This window comes from Euphorbia lathyris, chromosome 9 (assembly GCF_963576675.1).
Source record: "Euphorbia lathyris chromosome 9, ddEupLath1.1, whole genome shotgun sequence".
Lineage (NCBI taxonomy): Eukaryota > Viridiplantae > Streptophyta > Magnoliopsida > Malpighiales > Euphorbiaceae > Euphorbia > Euphorbia lathyris.
In genome coordinates, this window is record NC_088918.1 from 41,963,023 (window position 1) to 41,982,819 (window position 19,797).

The 19,797-nt window shown below is 38.6% G+C and overlaps 1 protein-coding gene across 1 annotated transcript; it reads right to left on the bottom strand.

Annotated features, from left to right (window-relative positions):
* Nucleotides 1-7,086: 7,086 nt before the first annotated feature.
* LOC136205951 (probable serine/threonine-protein kinase PBL1) lies at nucleotides 7,087-11,109 on the bottom strand. The gene is made up of 5 exons (XM_065996824.1): nucleotides 10,894-11,109; nucleotides 9,306-9,974; nucleotides 8,431-8,688; nucleotides 8,085-8,204; nucleotides 7,087-7,931 (listed from the first exon to the last, which is right to left on the bottom strand). The coding sequence occupies exons 2-5, from the start codon at nucleotides 9,927-9,929 to the stop codon at nucleotides 7,299-7,301; spliced, it is 1,635 nt and encodes a 544-aa protein (XP_065852896.1). The 5' UTR covers nucleotides 9,930-9,974; nucleotides 10,894-11,109; the 3' UTR covers nucleotides 7,087-7,298.
* Nucleotides 11,110-19,797: the final 8,688 nt, after the last annotated feature.

Sequence of the window (19,797 nt, forward strand, 5' to 3'; positions counted from 1 at the left end):
GATTTTATTGATTCTGGTTCTTTTGTTGTGGTCCTACTCATGGGGCCTTCTTTACTTGGTCTAATGGTAGGTCTGGCTCTGCGCGGGTTGAATGTCGGCTGGATAGAGTTTTATTATCTGCTTTATTCTCGGACTTCTGGGAATTGATTTGTAGTTTGGCTTTACCGCGACATCACTCTGACCATTGCCCTTTGATGTTTAGCTGCTCCAAGGGGAATCGCCCTATCTCTAGATTCAGATTTCAGTCTATGTGGATTCTGCATCCGGGGATTAGGGAGGTGATTGCTGATTTTTGGAATGGAATGCATCCTAGCTTACCTCCTATGCAAGCTTTATGCGATAAACTCAGGCGACTTCGGCCGGTGCTTCGTCACTGGAATAAAGTGGTTTTTGGTAACATTGATATGTGTCTCACTGATGCTGAGACGGATCTGGCCCGTGTGCAGGCAGAAATCTCTGAGAATGGGTTTACTCCTGAACTACATCATGAGGAGATGAATGCTCATGCACACTTGGATAATATTTTGCATAGAAAGGAGGCTTTTTTACGTGACAAGAGCAGAGTTAGATGGCTTAAGGAGGGAGATCGAAATACCAGCTTCTTCCATCGTATGGCATCTATTCGAGCTGCTACCTCTGGGATTTCGGTGCTTCAAATTGAGGATGAGCTGGTCTTTAATCCGAATCAAATTGGGACGCATATTGCTGAATTTTATTCAAGTCTTTTTAAAAATGACGAGGTCTTACCGCAGAATTATGATCTAGTTTATGAGGTTGTTCCACATCTTGTCTCTGACTTGGATAATGATTTGCTTACTCGTTGTCCGGATATGAATGAAGTTCGTATGGCAGTCTTTGCAATGGATAGCAGTAGTTCTCCTGGACCTGATGGGTTTTCTGGGGTCTTTTTTTAGTCTTTTTGGGATATTGTTGGTGCTGATGTGTTTGCTGTTGTCAAAAGCTTCTTTATGAGTGGCATGATACATCCTGGCCTGTGCTCCAGTATTATGGTCCTTATCCCGAAGGTGGAGGGTGCGATATCTCTTGATCAGTATAGGCCTATTGCAATGAGCAACTTTAGTTATAAAATAATTGCAAAAATTTTGGCTGATAGACTCGCTTCTATTGCATCTCGCATTGTTTCTCAGAATCAATTTGGATTTATTCCTGGACGAAGTATTCACCAATGCATTTCGCTTGCTTCTGAAGGCACTAATATGCTTCGTAAAAAGTGTTTTGGAGGGAACTTAGCCTTGAAGGTTGACATCAGGAAAGCTTTTGACACTTTAAATTGGAATTTTTTACTTGCCGTGATGGACGCTTTTGGTTTCTCTATTCAATTCAGAGACTGGATTCTGAATGTTTTATCTGCATCTCGGATTTCAATTTTGAACAATGGAGCCATTAGTGGATATTTCAGATGTTCAAGAGGGGTTCGACAAGGCGATCCGCTGTCTCCTATATTGTTTGGTATTGCCGAGGACTTTCTTAGTCGTTGGTTGCTTCACCTCGTGGATACTGGGCGACTTGCTCCAATGCAATATACTTCTGCAAAGGTGTTTCCGACTCATTTATTTTATGCTGATGACATTCTTCTCTTCTGCAGAGCCTCTTTGAGTAATCTAGCTGTTATTAAAGGTGTATTTGAGTTGTATGGATCTATCTCGGGTCAGTGTGTTAGTTGGAACAAATCTGAATTATTTCTGGGCTCCTTTGTTTCTTCTGGACGTGGTAATCATCTTGCTGATATTATTGGTATTCGTCAAGGGTCTGTTCCATTTCGCTATCTTGGAGTCCCTTTGTTTTTTGGTTTACCAAAGACACGACATCTGACTAGTTTGATGGATAGGGTGCTTGCTCACTTTGCTAAATGGAAAGGGCATTGTTTGTCTATGGCTGGGAGAGTGGCTCTGGTAAATTCTGTAATTACTGGTAGCTTCATTCACTCTTTTAGCATTTATAAATGGCCCTCTGCGCTACTTACACGTATGACTAGGCATATGAGGAATTTTATTTGGTCTGGGTCCATTAATTGCAAGAAGCTTGTCACTGTCCCTTGGAAAATTTGTTGTCAAAACTTCAAGGATGGAGGTCTTGGAATCAAGAATCTATCTATTCTAAACAAAGCGTTGAATGGAAAGATGGCTTGGGGTCTTTTTCAAGAAAAGTCTCTCTGCTTTAACTTACTTAGAACTCGTTTTCTCAATAAAGCGGGACAGTCACGACATTATATCATGAATTCTTCTATTTGGGGCTCGATAAAATCCATTTATTCTGAAGTTGAGCATCACTGTTTTTGGTGGATTGGTCAGCACTCTGAACTTAATTTTTGGAATGGGGCCTGGATGCGTCCTTCACTGGCTGCACAGGTTGGCCTATCTGCTAGTCAACAGCGTCGTTGTTTTGATTTGGTGGAAGATTATTTGGATGGTAATAATTGGCACAATCTGCCCGTGTTACCTGCGGATGTGGAGAATAGATTGCGGAATATTAGGCGGGGTAGGGACGATGTTGATATTTGTGTTTGGAAACCTGCTACGAGTGGGGTTTTAACTATTAAGCTCTTGTACGCTTGGCTTAGATTTCCTCCTACTCAACAGCCTTGGAGTCGTTTTTTAAGGTGTCAGAGTGTTCCTCCTGCACACTCGCTTATTGGATGGCGGGCTTATCTTGGGTATTTGCCAACACATGATCAGCTTCAGTTGCGTGGCTGTCAAGTTGTTTCTCGTTGCAGTTTGTGCTTGTTAGATTCTGAAACGTTGGACCACCTTTTTGTCTCCTGTCGGTTTTCCAAATTTATTTGGCATGGTGTTAGCTCATTGTTTGGAAGACGAATTAACACAGACTCGACTCTTAAGAATCTAGTTGATCATGCTGTTATTCAACGTTTCAGTACTCAAATCGCTGATTTATGGGCGGCTACAATTGTTAATACAATTTGGGCTCTATGGCTTTGTCGTAATAGGTCCATTTTTTAGGATGAGAGGGTTGATACTTCCATCACGCTGAGACAGATTTGGGGAGCTGTTCGTGAATCTGCTCACACTGGACGGGGCTCCGTTTGGAATTCGCTAGTTGAACTTCAAATCTTAGGTGAGCTCGGGATTGAAAAGCGTCTTGCTAAGGCTCCGCACATTACTCCGATTTTTTGGCAACCACCTCCGAGGGATTGGATTAAGATCAATACTGATGCATCTGTCATGGGTGCTCCTGGTCCTGCGGGTTGCGGAGGTATTTATCGCTCGCATACTGGCATGTGCCTTGGTGCGTTTGCCTTTCCGATTGAAAGTTCCTTTGCTTATCTTGCTGAACTATCTACTGCTATTTACGCCATTGACATGGCTATCAGCAAAGGTTGGCGGAAAATTTGGCTTGAAAGCGACTCAATGTATGTTGTGCAGATGTTCAAATCTAAATCTTATTCGGTCCCTTGGTTGCTTAGACAAAAATGGTTCAATTGTTTAAATCAGACCGATTCTGTGGCTTTTGTGGTGTCTCATATTTTTCGTGAAGGAAATCATGTTGCGGATTCGCTTGCAAATTATGGACGGACGGCAACAGCTTCGACTTGGTGGGATGTTGTCCCAGATTTTTGTGGATCGGTCTTTTTTCATGATCGTGTAGGATGTTGCGTTTATCGCTTTTCCTAATTCTTTAGCTTCATTTTATTCTTTTTTCTTTTTGTATTATGACATTTATTTACTCTTTTAATAAATTTGGTTCAGGGCTTTTTTGGGTCTGTAGTGGGGTGCCAGCATAGCTGGGATGTCCGCCGCTTACCCTTCCTCGCTAACCAATCTTTAATCAAAAAAATTAGATAATTGTATATAAATTATTAATTTTCATACATTATAAATAAGGAATATATTAAATAAAAAAAACTAGAAAAAACTACAGTTTACAAATTACTCCGGTTAGGGGAAACTACACTCATGGCTACTAAATTTTACTCATTTTCATTAAACTTCAAAACAGTAACGTAAAAGTCACTCTATATTTTCTAACATTATGGACATTAAACTTTAATTGACGTTTCAAAATTTCAAAATGACAGATCAATTAACATTTCAAAATGACAGCTGATGACCTAAAAATAGAAATTTCCAAGAATTAATGATATTTTAATCAACTTTAATTCTTTAAAATTTTCGTTTTTATATCATTCAGATATTGTTTGGTTAGGAGAAATAAAGTGCTTTTTTAGAGAGAGGTTATTCTGAAAAAGAAAAAAAGTTGTTGGTTTTATTGTAAATGTGATTCTGAACAACTCTAATTTTTTTAACATTTTCATTTTCAGGTCGCCAACGCTTATTTTAAGACGTTAATTGAAGTTTAATGATAATAATGTAAAAAAGTATAAAATTAAGTAACTTTTATATTACATTTTAAAAGTTTAGTGATCATATCTTAAAAATAAATAAATTTCAGTGGTCATTGGTGTACTTTACCCATCTAGTTTATGACCAACTACGGTAGAGTGATGGTCTATATCAATTTGAGGGCTTAATACATTGTACGATCAAAAATCTTGATTTCCTCTCTAAATTTTTAAAGTGTCCCGATATCCCCCTAAACTTATATAAAGTGTTCAGTTACCCCTGAACTTGCATAAAATGTAATTAATTAATCACTCAGTTGTAAAAAAAAAATAAGTTAAATGCGGAAGATATATTGCACGTGTTTTAGAATGTTATTACATAATTCACAAAATAGATTATAACATATTAAAAAAGAAGTACATGTTCAACAAAAAAAAAAATTCTCTAATATTAGAATCGCATATTTTGATCTAGGTCGTTTTACTTTTTTTAAGATACGTACACATATCTTTCGCATTTAACTTATTTTTTTTACGATAGAATGACTAATTGATGATGTATTAAGCCCAATTTGAAAGAGAGAAAATCCGTATATTACTATATCCTGTTTTTATATTTGATTTTTATTTTCACCTTCAACTTTAGCGAAACGCATATTTAGTTTAGTTTTGAAAAACGTCTCAACCTATGCTATGCTATGCCCTAAATTAGGGCAGTTTATGAAATAAGAAGTAATTCAAATTCAAATAATATAAATAAAAAAATAGAAATAAATTGTTTTTTCCAAAATATTCATCATAATGTATTGTTCCACGCATACATATATGTAATAAATAAAACTAAGCCCTTATTTGGGAAGAGGTTAATGGGAGTAAATGGGAGTAATGGAAGGTTAAGTATTAAGTTAACCTTGTTTGGGAGTTATTTTTTGGGAGTAAATGAGGGTTAATGGGGTTAAATCTTTACTTCCTCTAACCTCCAAACTCTAACCTCCAAATTAGGGGTTAACAGGAGTAACGTAAACTTTTTTAAAATTTCTTGTTTCTGGAGAGTAAATTTAATCTTCCTTCCCCTCCAAATTTAAACTCTCAAACAAGGTTAAACATTTAACCTCGCTTACATCCTATAAACTCCCAAACAAGGTTAATTTTTAACTTTTCATTCCATCACTTCCCTTCCCTTTCCATTACCTCCTTTAACTCTCACCTCCATTGACCTCCAAACTCCCAAACAAATATAATGGTGAAGGCTATGCTTACTTTGTTTTTTACAAAGTAAGCCTTACTTTGTATGTTTTCACCATTGGATTAATTTTATACTTCATCATCCAATGATGAAAACACACCAAGTAAGGTACTTTGTCAAAAACAAAGTAACCATAGAAAGCACTCTAATATATATATAACATTCGGTCCGATTGAAGAGAACATAATAATGAGATGTTAAAAAAGCTTTTATATTCCTTTGTATCCTAATTGGAGTATTTTAGTCCTAATGTGATTGACTTGTAAATAAGAATGATTCTCTTCTTTCCTAAATAAAACACAAAACTTTAGCTATATTCTCTCTTGTATATAAAGGCCCTAAAGCCTCTTGGGAATGATTACTCATAAACAATATAACTCTTGTTATTCATATTTACTAATTTCTTAACTAAACATCTGAGTTTTTGCAAGTTCGCCCTAAAGATAAATCTGATTCAACCATGTAATAATTCTATAACTTCAGTTATCATTAGTGTTGTGAGCATAGACCTCGACAAACTTGAATCCAAATTGTCTAGAGTTGTCCAACACACAGAAAACATTGGAATGCATCATACTAGTGAAACGAATAATCAATTCCTAAAGAGGGTTTCCAATACTTTAAACCTGGAGGATTCAAATCGCTTTTTTTAACATATTTGCTCTGAAACAAGAATAATCCATCCCCATCTAGACCTTTGTTCCAACCAAGCTTCAGAGTTCCATTATCTTCTACTAATTTAGCCTATACAAACAAACTTCTCCAATGCAAAACAAGTAGAGAAACAATATAAATTCCTATAACCAAAGCCACAAAGAATTAGGCTAAACCTACTCTTCCTTAATTTGATCAGCATGATGTTTGATTAGTTAGAGATAACTAAATACAAAACTTTGAAACTTTGAGAACGTTACTCACTATAAAATTTAGATATTTAGATATGGAGTTGAAATGGGTTCTTATATATATATATATATAGTCGGATGGTTTTCTCAATTAACCTTAATATTTTAAATGGTTTTAATTATTCAGAGAAATACGCAGCCACCCTCTGCGCTGATGTCCGGTAAGGCGTAGAGAGCTCTGAAATCTCTTGGTTGCCTCTTGAAAATTATCCTCTGCGCATTGGAGAAATAAGGTTAAGAGGTGCATGCATTGTTAGATCAACTCTATGCCTCAAAACTCTTTTGGTGCCATTGATGGAGGTGATGATGAGGAAGAGAAAGCTGAGTAAAAGGAAAGAAAATAGATAAAAGAGGAGAGAGGAAATGCAAGTTAAAAAGATAAGTCAAAAGTCATATTACATAGTTGACAGTAACAGTGGCCATAGATGTAATTTAGCGTAAAGTTCAGTCGCTTTTACGTCAGATCTTGAAGTTCAGTGACCATACCGTTAAAACGAACAAAGTTCAGTGGCCATGGGTGTGATATACCCAGAAATATGATAAGCAGACAGCAGAAGCTATTATTCAGTTTGAATTATGGAAAACAGATGCAAAATATAATAAACTTAAAACAGAGATTAGGAGACTGAAAATACTATGATTATAAATGGACTAGAGAAATCTAATGAAAACAGGCTACCACTCTTATCTACAAAATACTATCCAGACGGACTGCAAAGTGGAAGAACCACTTCTTTCCCCTTTTCTATATATTTCATTCTATTGAATCAGCAGACTAAAGAAAAAAGGCATTCAAAGAAAATAATATGAAAAAAATCCATATTCACAATCAAAATCCTTCAACACTAGCCCCCGGAATACCTGATGTTGATGATTTCCGGCTTTCTTGTCGTTCAAATTCCTGGAACGAAAGGGTCGAGGAACAAGTGCGTGGAGGTAGTGAAGCAGGCATGGAAGGCAATCTTGTCGGAGAAACCGATGGCAGGGCTTTGGATGGTGGCGATGGCGAGAAACTTAACCTGGGTGCTGGCATAACAATCCCATTTAGACTGGGAGATCTAGACATCTGTTTTACTGCAACCGCAGCAGGATCTTGCAATGGGAATCGAGTCGAGTATTTCACATCTTGTATGACTTTAAGATGCTCTGCAATAGTTCTCATAGTCGGCCTGACCAATGTATCCTTCTGAAGGCATCGTAGAGCAATGTCAGCCACTGTCCGAGCTGCTTTGACTGGGAAACGGCCTTTCAGATGAGGGTCCATGATCAGTGATAGTCTACAATCATCAGCTAGGAAAGGCCGGCTCCACTTAACTAGGTCCCTTTCTTCCTTAGGATGTCGATTATCAAGATTCTTCCTACCGGTAAGTAATTCAAGTAGAACAATCCCAAAACTCCACACATTACTCTTTGGAGTCAGGAGTCCTCTCTCACGCGTTTCAACAGAGAGATTTGCCACAGCCTGTACAATATAATATAAACAGAAAGAAAGAAATAAGCATTTCTCTGTAAAACTAACAAAAGAGAAAGTTGAAATGACTATATATAACTTGCAAGTATCGAGAGAGACAAAACAGATATAAATAACTGGGAGTATGCAGAGCAAATAGCATACCACGGAACTGGTAGAGATCTCTGCCTCAGGAATATGACCAACACAACCGTATCCTGAGAGCTTTGCACTAAAATCTTTATCGATCTGTATGTTGCCAGTAGAGAATTCATTGTACATTGCCTGCGACATAAAAGAAATGCTTTCGGTAAACAAGAAAGACCTCCATTACATCAAAAACTTGTACATTAATAAAGAAAACTGAAAGGGTGTTAAGAATCACTCTTCCTATGAATCTTCATCCCAAAATAAGACAATTCATTAACATATAAACAAATGATATGCACCAACTGGTCATTATTCGCTTCCATACATCTTAAGCAACAGTGCTGAACAAAGTTGTAGTTACCTGGAAAGGCCCTTCTTCATGCAAGAAAGTAAGACCCTGTGCAGCACATAAAGCAATTTTCATTCTGGTATTCCAATCAACAGGAGGACCATCTGATCTCCCATACAAAAGACGATCCAAGCTTCCATGATAAAGCCTCTCATAAACTAGCATCTTCTGTTCTGAGCCATCACGTGCATGGTAACCAAGCAACTTACATAGGTTTGGATGTCTCAACGACGCAAGAGTGTTGATCTCATTTATAAATTCTTTGAACCCCTGCAAGACCACAAAAAAAAGGAACTGGAACTTCATAGCCAGGTTCACATACATCTCAAGCATTTGAAAGGAAAATGTAGACAGAATATGCATTCACACATATTTGGGCATGCCTGCCATCAATTCCTCCACAAAAACCAGTCACAATGAAATAATGGAATCTACAAACTGATTGTATTCATTTGGTAGAAACTCTATAGAGCAAGGTCAGGCAAATCTGAATTTGGGCATATGCAAAGTTAAGGATGATTTTGAACCAGAAGATTTGAAAAGATGTCAGGGGAAAAAGTCCAGTACAAAAGGAAATAGTAAACAGATGTCATATTATTTCATTCATTTAGGCTAATCCAACTACCAGAAAGATCTCTTCCAAGCTAGAAGGATAAAAAGTTAGCAAATCTGTGTGAATCTGAAAGACTGCTTTCAATGTGCGATCTTATTTGAGTATGTGTCAAGAACTAAAAAACAGTAAAGAAAAAAGCATCTGAAGATTACCAAAAGAAGCTGTGTCCAAATACAAATAGCATGAAAGAGGAAGAATATCGAAATTTTAATGAATTACTGCAAACTGCATAGCAGAAAATCAAAAGAAACAAAAAGAGGTTGTCATAACTGACCTGAGAGGATAAATGAAGACGAGTGACACTGGCTTCAAACTTTTTTGAACTTGAAGTGTCATCCCCAAAAGAAGCCCTATATATGGTCGACGAGAGACCTTCTGATACACATCGATCTGTAGAGAAGTTGTGGCAAGCAGAAACAATTTCATCATATGAATAGTTCCTCAATGTTCCACTATGCGTCACACCTGGAGGTAGCGGCAAAGGTCCAGAAGTATAGAGAGGGCCACTTCCATTTGCAGATTTTACGCTGCCTATAGACTTCAATGCAGCTGTAGGAAGAGGAAGAGGCTGCGGACTTGGGTGATCCCGTGCTAAACTAACTCTGCTCTTTGACTCTTCATGCTCTTCATATTCAATTACAGCCAGCTCATCTTGTTCCGCAGCATCCAAGCTTTCTGGAGCAGACAATGCCCGTGCTCTATTGGTAGTTACTGTGCTATCTGGCTGCACAGGTTTCACTCTGGTCCTAAAACTAGGGGGGGCAGACTGCAATGACCGAGTTGGAAGCTGGGGTTCAGGTAGCGTGGTTGGAGTTTGCTCCTTCGGGCTGACACGTTTGACGGAAACTGATTGTTCCGGCCTTTTTTTCTTGCTCTTCAAAACTGTGAAACACCCCATCTTACTACATTCAATACTTCAATGCTTCACTGGCCTTCGAAATTCCTGCCAAAAGAAAATTACAGCATAAATATGAATTCAAGTTTAAGCTAATGGGAACTTGTGAACTTGATGCCGACGAATCATATGAGAGACTAGAAAATCTTCACATTTAATCATTGACACTAGTGGCAAATACAAACATGAAAATAAAAGCAGAATAAGCTGCATGGAATTGCTATTACTAGCAACAAGCAAGAATAAGAAGCTCAATTAACAAAAGAGATACCAATCATACCATTGAATGGGAATCCCATAGTCGGCACAAACTCGCATCAGAAACATTACATGTAGAGTCATAAGACTATAATTAACCATAATGAAACTTCAATCTTTTGATTCTTTTCAAAGAAAGTATTTAAAGCAGTCCAAAAAATGTCGATGAGATTATTAAATACAAATCAATTTTGCTAATGAAATAAGAATTCTTCCCTAATCTAAAATGCCATCTGACAAAGTATACCTCCCACTGAATAGACTATACTAATAAAATTGTCAAAAGGATAAAAAATTGAATGGTATATCCTATAATGCTCCACTGGAAAAACACAATAAATAAACCCATGAATCAGCATCCTTTAGCTGGACCAAATAACACGAAACTTAGATCCAAAATCGCCTGAAATACCCAGAACCCACAAGCCGTAATTCAATCTCATCAACCGATCACCTAGTTCAAATTCTCCATCATGGGTTATCCATAAACTTGCAAAATATACCCATCAACAAAAATGAACATAATAATAACAATAAAGGAGTAGAAAAACAAACCAATCCAACAAAATCAAAAGTTCACGAACAAATTCCACCCTCTCACAATTTAAACATCAGTTCGCGATTATTTTGCTTCTTCGGGAAAAGTAAAAGAAACCCAAAACAACCACCACCATAAAAATGGAAAAAATTAATTAATTAATTAACATACCTAGTAAAAAAAAGGTTCATGCAAGCTGCGGGTAGAAGAAGATGATGAGTAGACGCAAAAATGGTGAAATGGGTGGTTATGATTTGATGAGCAAAGAAAAACTCATAAGCAAGTCAAAGAAAGGAAATGCGAAAAAGCTGTGCGAGAGGGGGAGAGAGAGAGATGAAATTAGAAATTTAGAGAGAGAAAGTCCAGGAGCCGAAATGAAATGAGCATTGGTCAAACCTACCAAAACCTGGATTTTTAATTATGCAATTTTTTAAATCATCTTTCTTTCTCCCGAAACAAAAAAAAAATATATATTGCTCTTTACCGCTCTCAAATTACTTATCACCGTTCCTTTTTGGATACCTTTGCCTTTTTCATTTTTTAAACTCAAAAACTGAAATTCTCCCAAAAGTTCAAAAACTCCAACAACATTCATGGAACTTAAACATGGTAAAGGAAAAAGACTAATAATTCCCCGGATAAATATTTTTATTTGAAAATTGAATCGAAAACACGAGTTTCATCTCCGGATTCGGAGAAAAAATTCATCCAAAATGTACTAAACGGGTGATTCACACCATTCCGCCTAGGTAGAAACGGATGATCCACTCGTCGGGTGATCCACCCGTTTCTGCCTAGACGGAATGGTGTGACCACCCGTTTAGCACATTTTGGATGAATTTTTTTATATATATTGATTAAATCGGTTAGTTTTTGGAGACGGATTTCAATTAGTGTAAATAGGAACTGTAGTTATTCGATTTCCTCGACGTTCTCGGGTCCATTTTTCATAAATCCAATTTTTGGCTCGGGAGAGAGAGGATATTAAGTTTTTGAATGGAAAAATGAAAAGGGCAAAAATGTCCAAGAGGGAGCGGTGATAAGTAATTTGGGGGCCGCGAATGGCAAAATCTAACAAAAATGCTTTCGTTGTGTTTTGACATTTACGTCCTTTTAACAAAAATGCTTTCGTTGTGTTTTGAAATTTACGTCCTTTTCCTTTTATCTCCTTCCCCTATTTCTCTTCTCTCTTTTTTACGCAATTACCGTTCCGGTAGTTTTCACGTGGTCACATTGACCAAATGACTTTGGCGGTTGACTTCAACGACATTGCTTATACATCTGAGAAGAGGGGTGGCCCTACACGACCATATTGGCTACTTGAAGGCTTCCAGTCAGTTCTGGAAGACTGTGATTTAGTTACATTGCCAATGAAAAGGTACTAATTTACATGGGAGAGAGGAAGAGGCACCAATCGGTGGATTGAAGAGAAACTTGACCGTGTGGCTTGCTCTGATCACTCAGCTATATTACTCCGACTCAAAACTTGGATGATGGCTCCCAAAATCAGAAGGTTTAGATTCGAAAATAAGTGGCTCAGGGAAAACATATGCGCTGCTGTTATTCCATCATCCTGGAAGCCAGCTCTGGGAATCCTATCACAACTTGCATATTTGCTTACACGGAAGCTCTCCGAGATTGGAGTAAATCGCTAAAAGGGAATCTCCAGGATCAAATTACAGAACTCTGTAGACGCTCAGAATCTCTGAGATACCGTACTAATCAGCTGGGCATCGAATTATTCAAAGTGACTAGAGCATACTACATTAAAACTCTCTAGCAGCAAGATGATTACTGGAAACAAAGGGAGAAGCTTCATTGGCTCCAGGACGGGGATAGCAACTCTAGGTATTTTCACTTATATGCTTCTGCTCGCATGAAATCCAATTCAATAAAGGAGTTACGGAATAACGATGGGCTGATGTGCGATTGGAATAATGGCTTGGAGGATATTTTGCACGATTACTTCCAATAGATCTTTACTAGTTCCGGAAGCTCGAGCAACAGCATTCTTGCTTCGGTCAGTAAGCGTATTTCCAATAAACAGAACCTGACTTTGACAAAGCCTTTTGAAGCTGCTGAAGTTAAAATGGCGTGCTTTGCCGTGTGATATGGTGTATAATTAAGATTGGGCCCCGGATGGTTCTCAAAAGCTCATTAGTCCATACTTTTGGACCGGCCCACTTAGGGTCCCAAGGGCTTTTGACAGAAACAGCAGGGATAAAAGGCTTTTGACCTCAAACACACGCCAAAGCCATTTGGTGTGGGAATTTAGATTCCGGACCAATATGGTGATGACACGTGTATCCAAGCTAAAGTTCAAATATCTATAAATAGAAGCCAAGTTCAAGAAGGAAGGTACACAATTCTTAATACTACAATACTATTTCATTCTCTTTAAGCTCTGTATTATCATACTGACTTAAGCATCAAAGAGGGTTTACCGCTCACCATCCCCATGTCTAATTGTTTTCTGTCTTACAGGTCTTCAGAAGCAACATTCAAGTACTTTGAGGATATTCAAATATCATTTGGTGCGGTGAGCGTGGATTGAAATTCGTTTCAGAATGGTCTATGTTCACTCTTCTATTGTTCATCCCACGGTGGAGCCTATTCTTCAACAAGTGATTCCACAGGTTATTCAACCTATTATTCATTCACTTCCAATTAACCAGAGGAAGGAAGATATTCCAAGCTCTTCAGTTGTGCCTCCTTGTGGCTTGACGGATTCTAGCAATCATCTGATTCCACCTCTATTCGTTATGCCTACTTTAGATCAACAGATCGAGAATTGCTTAGGATCTCTGGATCCTCAACAGAGATGTTTCATGGATGGATTTATGAAGTAACTCATATACAATAGCAGTATAATTCTTGAAGGGGAAATTATGGAGAATCCAGATCTCCCGATTATCATAAATCCAGTTTGCTGAAGCAAATTCCTAGAGAACTTTCGCTGAAGGAGGAGATGTTGAGTCTGATCAAGGGGGAGCTTAGGCAAGCCATGAAGGATGAGAGGTTGCATGCCAAGGGATCTGTGGCAATTTAAATTAAAACTCCATTGAGTGCGGACATCATAGGCCAGTCGATGCCCAGGGGGCTTACGTATCCAGTTTTGAAAGATTATAATGGGATGACTGATCCTACTTTGCACGTCAAAAACTTTCAAAGAGCTCTTCAAACTACTACGACTACAGATGTTGTAATGTGCAGTCTTTTTTCCACAGCTCTGCATGATTCGACCGCCTACTAATATGATCAGCTATTGGCAAGATCCATTCGTTCGTTAAAACAAATGTCACAAGAGTTCTATGATCACTTCATCACATCCATTCCTGAAAGCAAGACTATGCAAGATCTAAACTATTTAGTTCATGAGCCGAAGGAATGGGTGGAGAGGTTCCAGAAAGTGGCTATCCAGATTAAGAATCTTAATATGGATGGAGTGGTGGAGGCAATGGCATGACAATACCGAAGCAAAGATTTGTCTAAAAAGATAACTATGAGGATACCTCACACGTTTTCTGATCTGATGAGAAAGCTAGGGATTTTGTAAAATGGGATGGTCACCGGTTAAATCCTTTGCTAAAGGATAGACTGAGTTCGGTGCACCAACCAAAGGAGGGAAGAGACGATAGAGGCATGGAAGAAAATAAGAAGGCCAAAGAATATACTGATCGTAATTATATTGTCTTGAATGCCTCTAGAAATGAGGTTCTATATTAGGTGGAGAGCAATAGAAAGCACATTCAGTATCCTCCTAAGATCAAGTCATATGGTCGAAGGTACAATGGCTTATGTTTCGAATTTCATAAGAGTGAGGGTCATGACATCGAAGACTGTAGGCAATTGGCTGCTGAGTTGAATAAGATGGCCAAGGAAGGAAAGCTAGACAAATTTCTCAAAAATGCTATCAAGGTTAGAGAGCCGAAGGAAAAACAGTAAGGTGATCGTGCCCCAAGGGGAGTTATAAATGTAATTGCTGGAGGGCCTAGTGAGGACCATTCAGTAAAGAGACGAAGGATGGAAAAGGGGAAGGAGAGGATTTCTAGCTCAAAAGCAGATTTCTCTTTTGGAAATTTTAATCGACAAGCACATACCGATGCTTTGGTGATAGAGGCCAATGTGGAAGATTATAAAGTTTGAAGAGTTTTCATTGATACTGGAAGCTCTGTGAACATTATCACGAGAAAAGCATATGAGGCCTTGAGGCTTGATCATGATCGGTTGGTTCCTACAATGTCACCACTGTTAGGAATTTATGGTCACTCTGTCCTTTTTTTGGGAAGTGTCTATTTGAAAATTTCCACTGGGGATGGTCCAGTTAAGTGGAATTCAAGAGCAGAATTTCTGGTTATTGATTCAGTACTACCATACAACATCATCATAGTGCGGCCGCTCTTGGCCGAATCAATAGGAGCTTTGTCTATGCATCATTTAGCAAAACAAATTCCAACAAAAGAAGGCATGGTAGTAGTTTAGGGAAATCAGGTGATTGCTGAGGAAACTTACTTGGCTTCGTTAAAAATGAAGCCAACACAGGATCATGTGGTAGAAGAGCGTGAACGAACAACACCAGTTGGAGACTTGGAAACGGTTTGGTTGGTCGAAGGAAAGTCGGCCAAAGTTGCTTCAGAAATTCCTGAGCAACTGAAGGTAGATATTGTCACAACTTTGAAGATAAATGTTCAGGCTTTTGCTTGGTGTCCTACTGATATTATGGGCGTATCACCAAATCTGATGATGCATTTGCTAAATATTCAAAAGGGTGCCACGCCGATCAAGCAAAAGTTGAGAAATCATAGCCTAGAAAAGCAACAAGTAATCAAGGCCGAAGTGAAAAAGCTGCTAGATTGTGAGCATATCAGGAGGTGGTTTAGGCTGAGTGGATTGCTAATGTAGTATTAGTGAAGAAAGCAAATGGAAAGTGGAGGATGTGCATTGATTTCACTGACTTGAACAAGTCATGTCCGAAAAATTCATATCATCTACCTTGTATTGATATTTTGATTGATTCAACTGTTGGATATGCGATCTATTCATTTTTGGATGTTGTATCAGGGTACCATCAGATTCCTATGAATCCCAAAGATATTGTGAATGTTTGTTTTAGAACTGGTGAAGGAACTTATGGTTATAACGTGATGCCCTTCAGTCTAAAGAATGCAAGAGCAACTTACCAAAGGCTGGTAAACAAGATATTCGGGGATGTTATTGGGGATAAGGTATAAGTTTATGTGGATGAAATGATCGTTAAGAGCCATTCGATGGAGGAGCATGCTACGGATTTGGCAACAGTTTTTGCCACGTTGCAAGAGCACAATTTGAAGTTGAATCCTGAAAAATGCACTTTTGGAGTCTTATTTGGAAAGTTTTTAGGTTTTATGATTTCACAAAGAGGAATTGAAGAAGTCACTTCAACTTCCGGAATTATTGGGGTATCTCTGAAGGGTCCAAGCGAAGGAATAGTGTCCACCTGGTTTCTATTTCCGGAAGGAGTTAGAAAACCTTCCAAAGGAATGACAGGGGTAACAGGTTTTGAAATTGTTGGAGGAAGTTGGTTTAGCTTTGACTTGGGAATTGCGGGAGGAATTAGTTTGGCATTTGGATTCGGTTTTGATTTCACAACGGCCGGAGGAGCATCATTTGTTTTCTGCTTCGTTGCGACTGAAGGAGCTTGCTTCAGTTTTGATGGTGCATGATTTTGGGAAATGCCCATATCTTCAATCACAAGGGGATAACGTTTGGAATTCGGCTCCTTATTCTTTTGAGCAGCTTCCTGGTCTTTCTCCATCTTTTTCAGACGAGCTATTATAGTATCACAAATAGACATGGTCAGAATGGCCTGCAAAATGGAATTCAAATGAGAAATTAACAAATAAAATTAAGAAATCACCTTCGGCATCGGTAAACATTGGGGTTTGGGGTAGATAATCATATGGTTACGGGAGTAAAAGCAAGTCTTCCCATGATTTTGAAGCACCCTGAGCATATCCTTGTAATCCCATTCATGTTTATAGGCTTCGATCCGAAGGCGATCTGTATTTTCAACTATAGTTAAAGCTCGTTCCGGTTTCCAGGTGCTGGAGGATTTGGGATCTGCATTCCCACTCCAAGAATTGAGAAAAGGTCCCTAATTTAAGTACGAAAGGGGGAAGATGGGCTATTTCATTTGGTTCGGGAAGAGTAATGGTCATTGAATTCAGCCAACTATATTGTTTCTTAAAATCTACCAAATTCTTCTAGGTAAGAGATGAGGGCTGGTTAGGAACCCTATGGTTTACCTTTTGGGTTTATTGACTTCCTCATCCTCTAAACGGGGATTTTGGATGGGATTAGAAGCTTTGGGTTGACGCATTTTCTTGGTTGTAGCTCTAGGTGCCATGAAAATCAAATTCAAAAGAAGAACTTACAAGTTGATCGAAGACAGTAGAGAGGAGATGAAGATGAAAGCTTTTCCAGTCTAAGGTAGGGGAAAGGTGAAACGATGTTCTTTTGAAGAGTTTTGAATCATTAAGAAAATTAATGACTCAAAACGGTGGGGGTAGCTAGAAGGATTCTTTTCAGAAGCTGATGTCATCAACAACTAATCGTAATGATGATGATTCACTAATCAAGGAAGTCCTAAAGAACGGTTTTGAAGCAAACTTGGGGGGGCTTCTGATATGGTGTATAATTAAGATTGGGCTCCGGATGGTTCTCAAAAGCCCATTAGTCCATACTTTTGGGCCAGTCCGCTTAGGGTCCCAATGGCTTTTGACAGAAACAACATGGATAAAAAGCTTTGGACCTCAAACACATGCCAAAGCCATTTGGTGTGGGAATTTAGTTTCGGACCAATATGGTGATGACACGTGTATCCAAGCTAAAGTTCAAATATCTATAAATAGGAGCCAAGTTCAAGAAGGAAGGTACACAATTCTTAATACTACAATACTATTTCATTCTCTCTAAGCTTTGTATTATCATACTGACTTAGGCATCGGAGAGGGTTTGCCACTCACCGCCCCCTGTCTAATTGTTTTCTGTCTTACGGGTCTTCGAAAGCAACATTCAAGTACTTTTAGGATATTCCAATATCACCATGCATCCAAATAAAAGCCTAGGACCCGACGGTCTTAACACGGCCTTCTTCCAAAACTTCTGGCTATTATTGGTAATGATATCACTTCGATATCCCTCCAGGCCCTTAACACATCTCAACTTCCACCCAATTGCAATGATACTCTTATAGGTCTTATCCTAAAGAAGCTAAATGTGAAGAAAGTCACTGATCTTAGACCAATTGCACTTTGCAATGTCTTATTCAAGATTATTTCCAAAATGCTAGCACAGAGATTCAAATCAGTTCTGCCTTCGGTAATTTCAGCCAATCAGAGTGCTTTCCTACATGAATGTCTAATCTCTGACAATGTCATCGCATCCTATGAAGTCATCCACCACATGAAAAACAAGAGGCAAGGTAGGAAAGGATCAGCAGCTTTAAAACTGGATACGAGTAAAGCCTACGATCGTGTTGAATGGAAATTTCTATGGAATATGCTAGCTCAGATGGGATTTGAGGATACCAAGATTGGGTGGCAGAAAATGTGCGTTGAAACCGTCAGTTATAAAATTATTCAAGATGGTCGGGAAATTGGAACCATCAAGCCTTCATAAGGGCTAAGACAGGGCGACCCACTTAGCCCATTCATGTTTCTAGTTTATGCGGAGGGCCTCTCTGCTCTTCTACAGGCCAAGGAGAATTCTGGCGCTATTCATGGATATCAAGTGGCAAGGTTAGCTCCGCGCATCTGTCACATGTTCTTCACTGACGACAGTTATCTCCTTTTTAAGCAAATACAGTAGAAGTTTCGATAATTCATCAATGTCTTATGGAATATGAGAACGCCTCTGGCCAAAGTATCAATTTTGAAAAATCGGCCCTATTTTTTAGCATTAATACAACAATCTAGGATAGATCCTCATGCAACTCAATCTTGGGAATCCGTGAGGTTCATGAACTCGGCTTCTATCTGGGCGCTCCAGCTGACATTGGGAGAAATAAGATGCACACTTTCGACTTCCTTAAAGACCAAATCGAAGATATGCTAAATAACTGGAAAGAGAAATTCCTCTCCCATGCCGGGAAGGAAGTACTAATTAAATCTGTCCTTCAATCCATTTCCACATATATAATGAGCATTTTCCTGCTCCCAAGTCAGTTTTGTGTTGAGGTGGAGAGGCTTCTGAATCGGTTCTGGTGGCAGAATAATAGCACAATGAATGGTGGGATACATTGGATGAGTTATGACAGACTCTGTTGTTGGTCCCGTGTAATGTAATAGGATTAGTTCCAAGGGGGGTTGGGAACTAATGTAAATTTTTCGCTTAATTATGCTGACTTAATTTAACTCTTTAAATAACTTCACTCAGTTCTAGTCAGCAAGGCTGAGCGTGATGTAAGACAGCTTTAGTTAGAGGCTGACTAGAACTGTTTCACTTGTGAGTTGGGAAATAACACTTAAGGTCAGCTTCCAACTCAGCGCTTTGATTACTCAGCATCAGCTTATACAAATTATATACTGAGTAATTTAAGCAAGCAACACATACATATATATATCAAGAGAAGGGTTAGAGATTACTCAGCAGACTTATCCTGGTTCGGCCTCACCGCCTACGTCCAGTCCCCAGAATCCTTCCGGGCTTTTTCAATCCACTATTGAGCTCTTTAAAGGTAGAGCACAAACCGTTTATAAAGCAATTGAGTATGCAAGAGTACCGTCCTCTATTCGTCTACTCAATCCTACTGAGTGTTATAACCGAACACTCAGACTTTCTCTACCGCTAAGTACTAAAACCGAGTACTCAGCTTGACTCTCTCAACCTTTACAAATTGATACAAGATTTGTTCTTTCTAAACGAAGAACACTTCAGATGAATACAAATTCGCTCTAGACTTTTACACAGAGATTGGATTTGGGTGTAAGAACTTGCTTTTTTCTATTTAGACAGCTTCTATTTTGGATTTTCACTCTTGTGAAGATTTGCTTTTCTGTCTGTGCTTTCTTGTATTTCGGCAAAAGATCCAAGTGA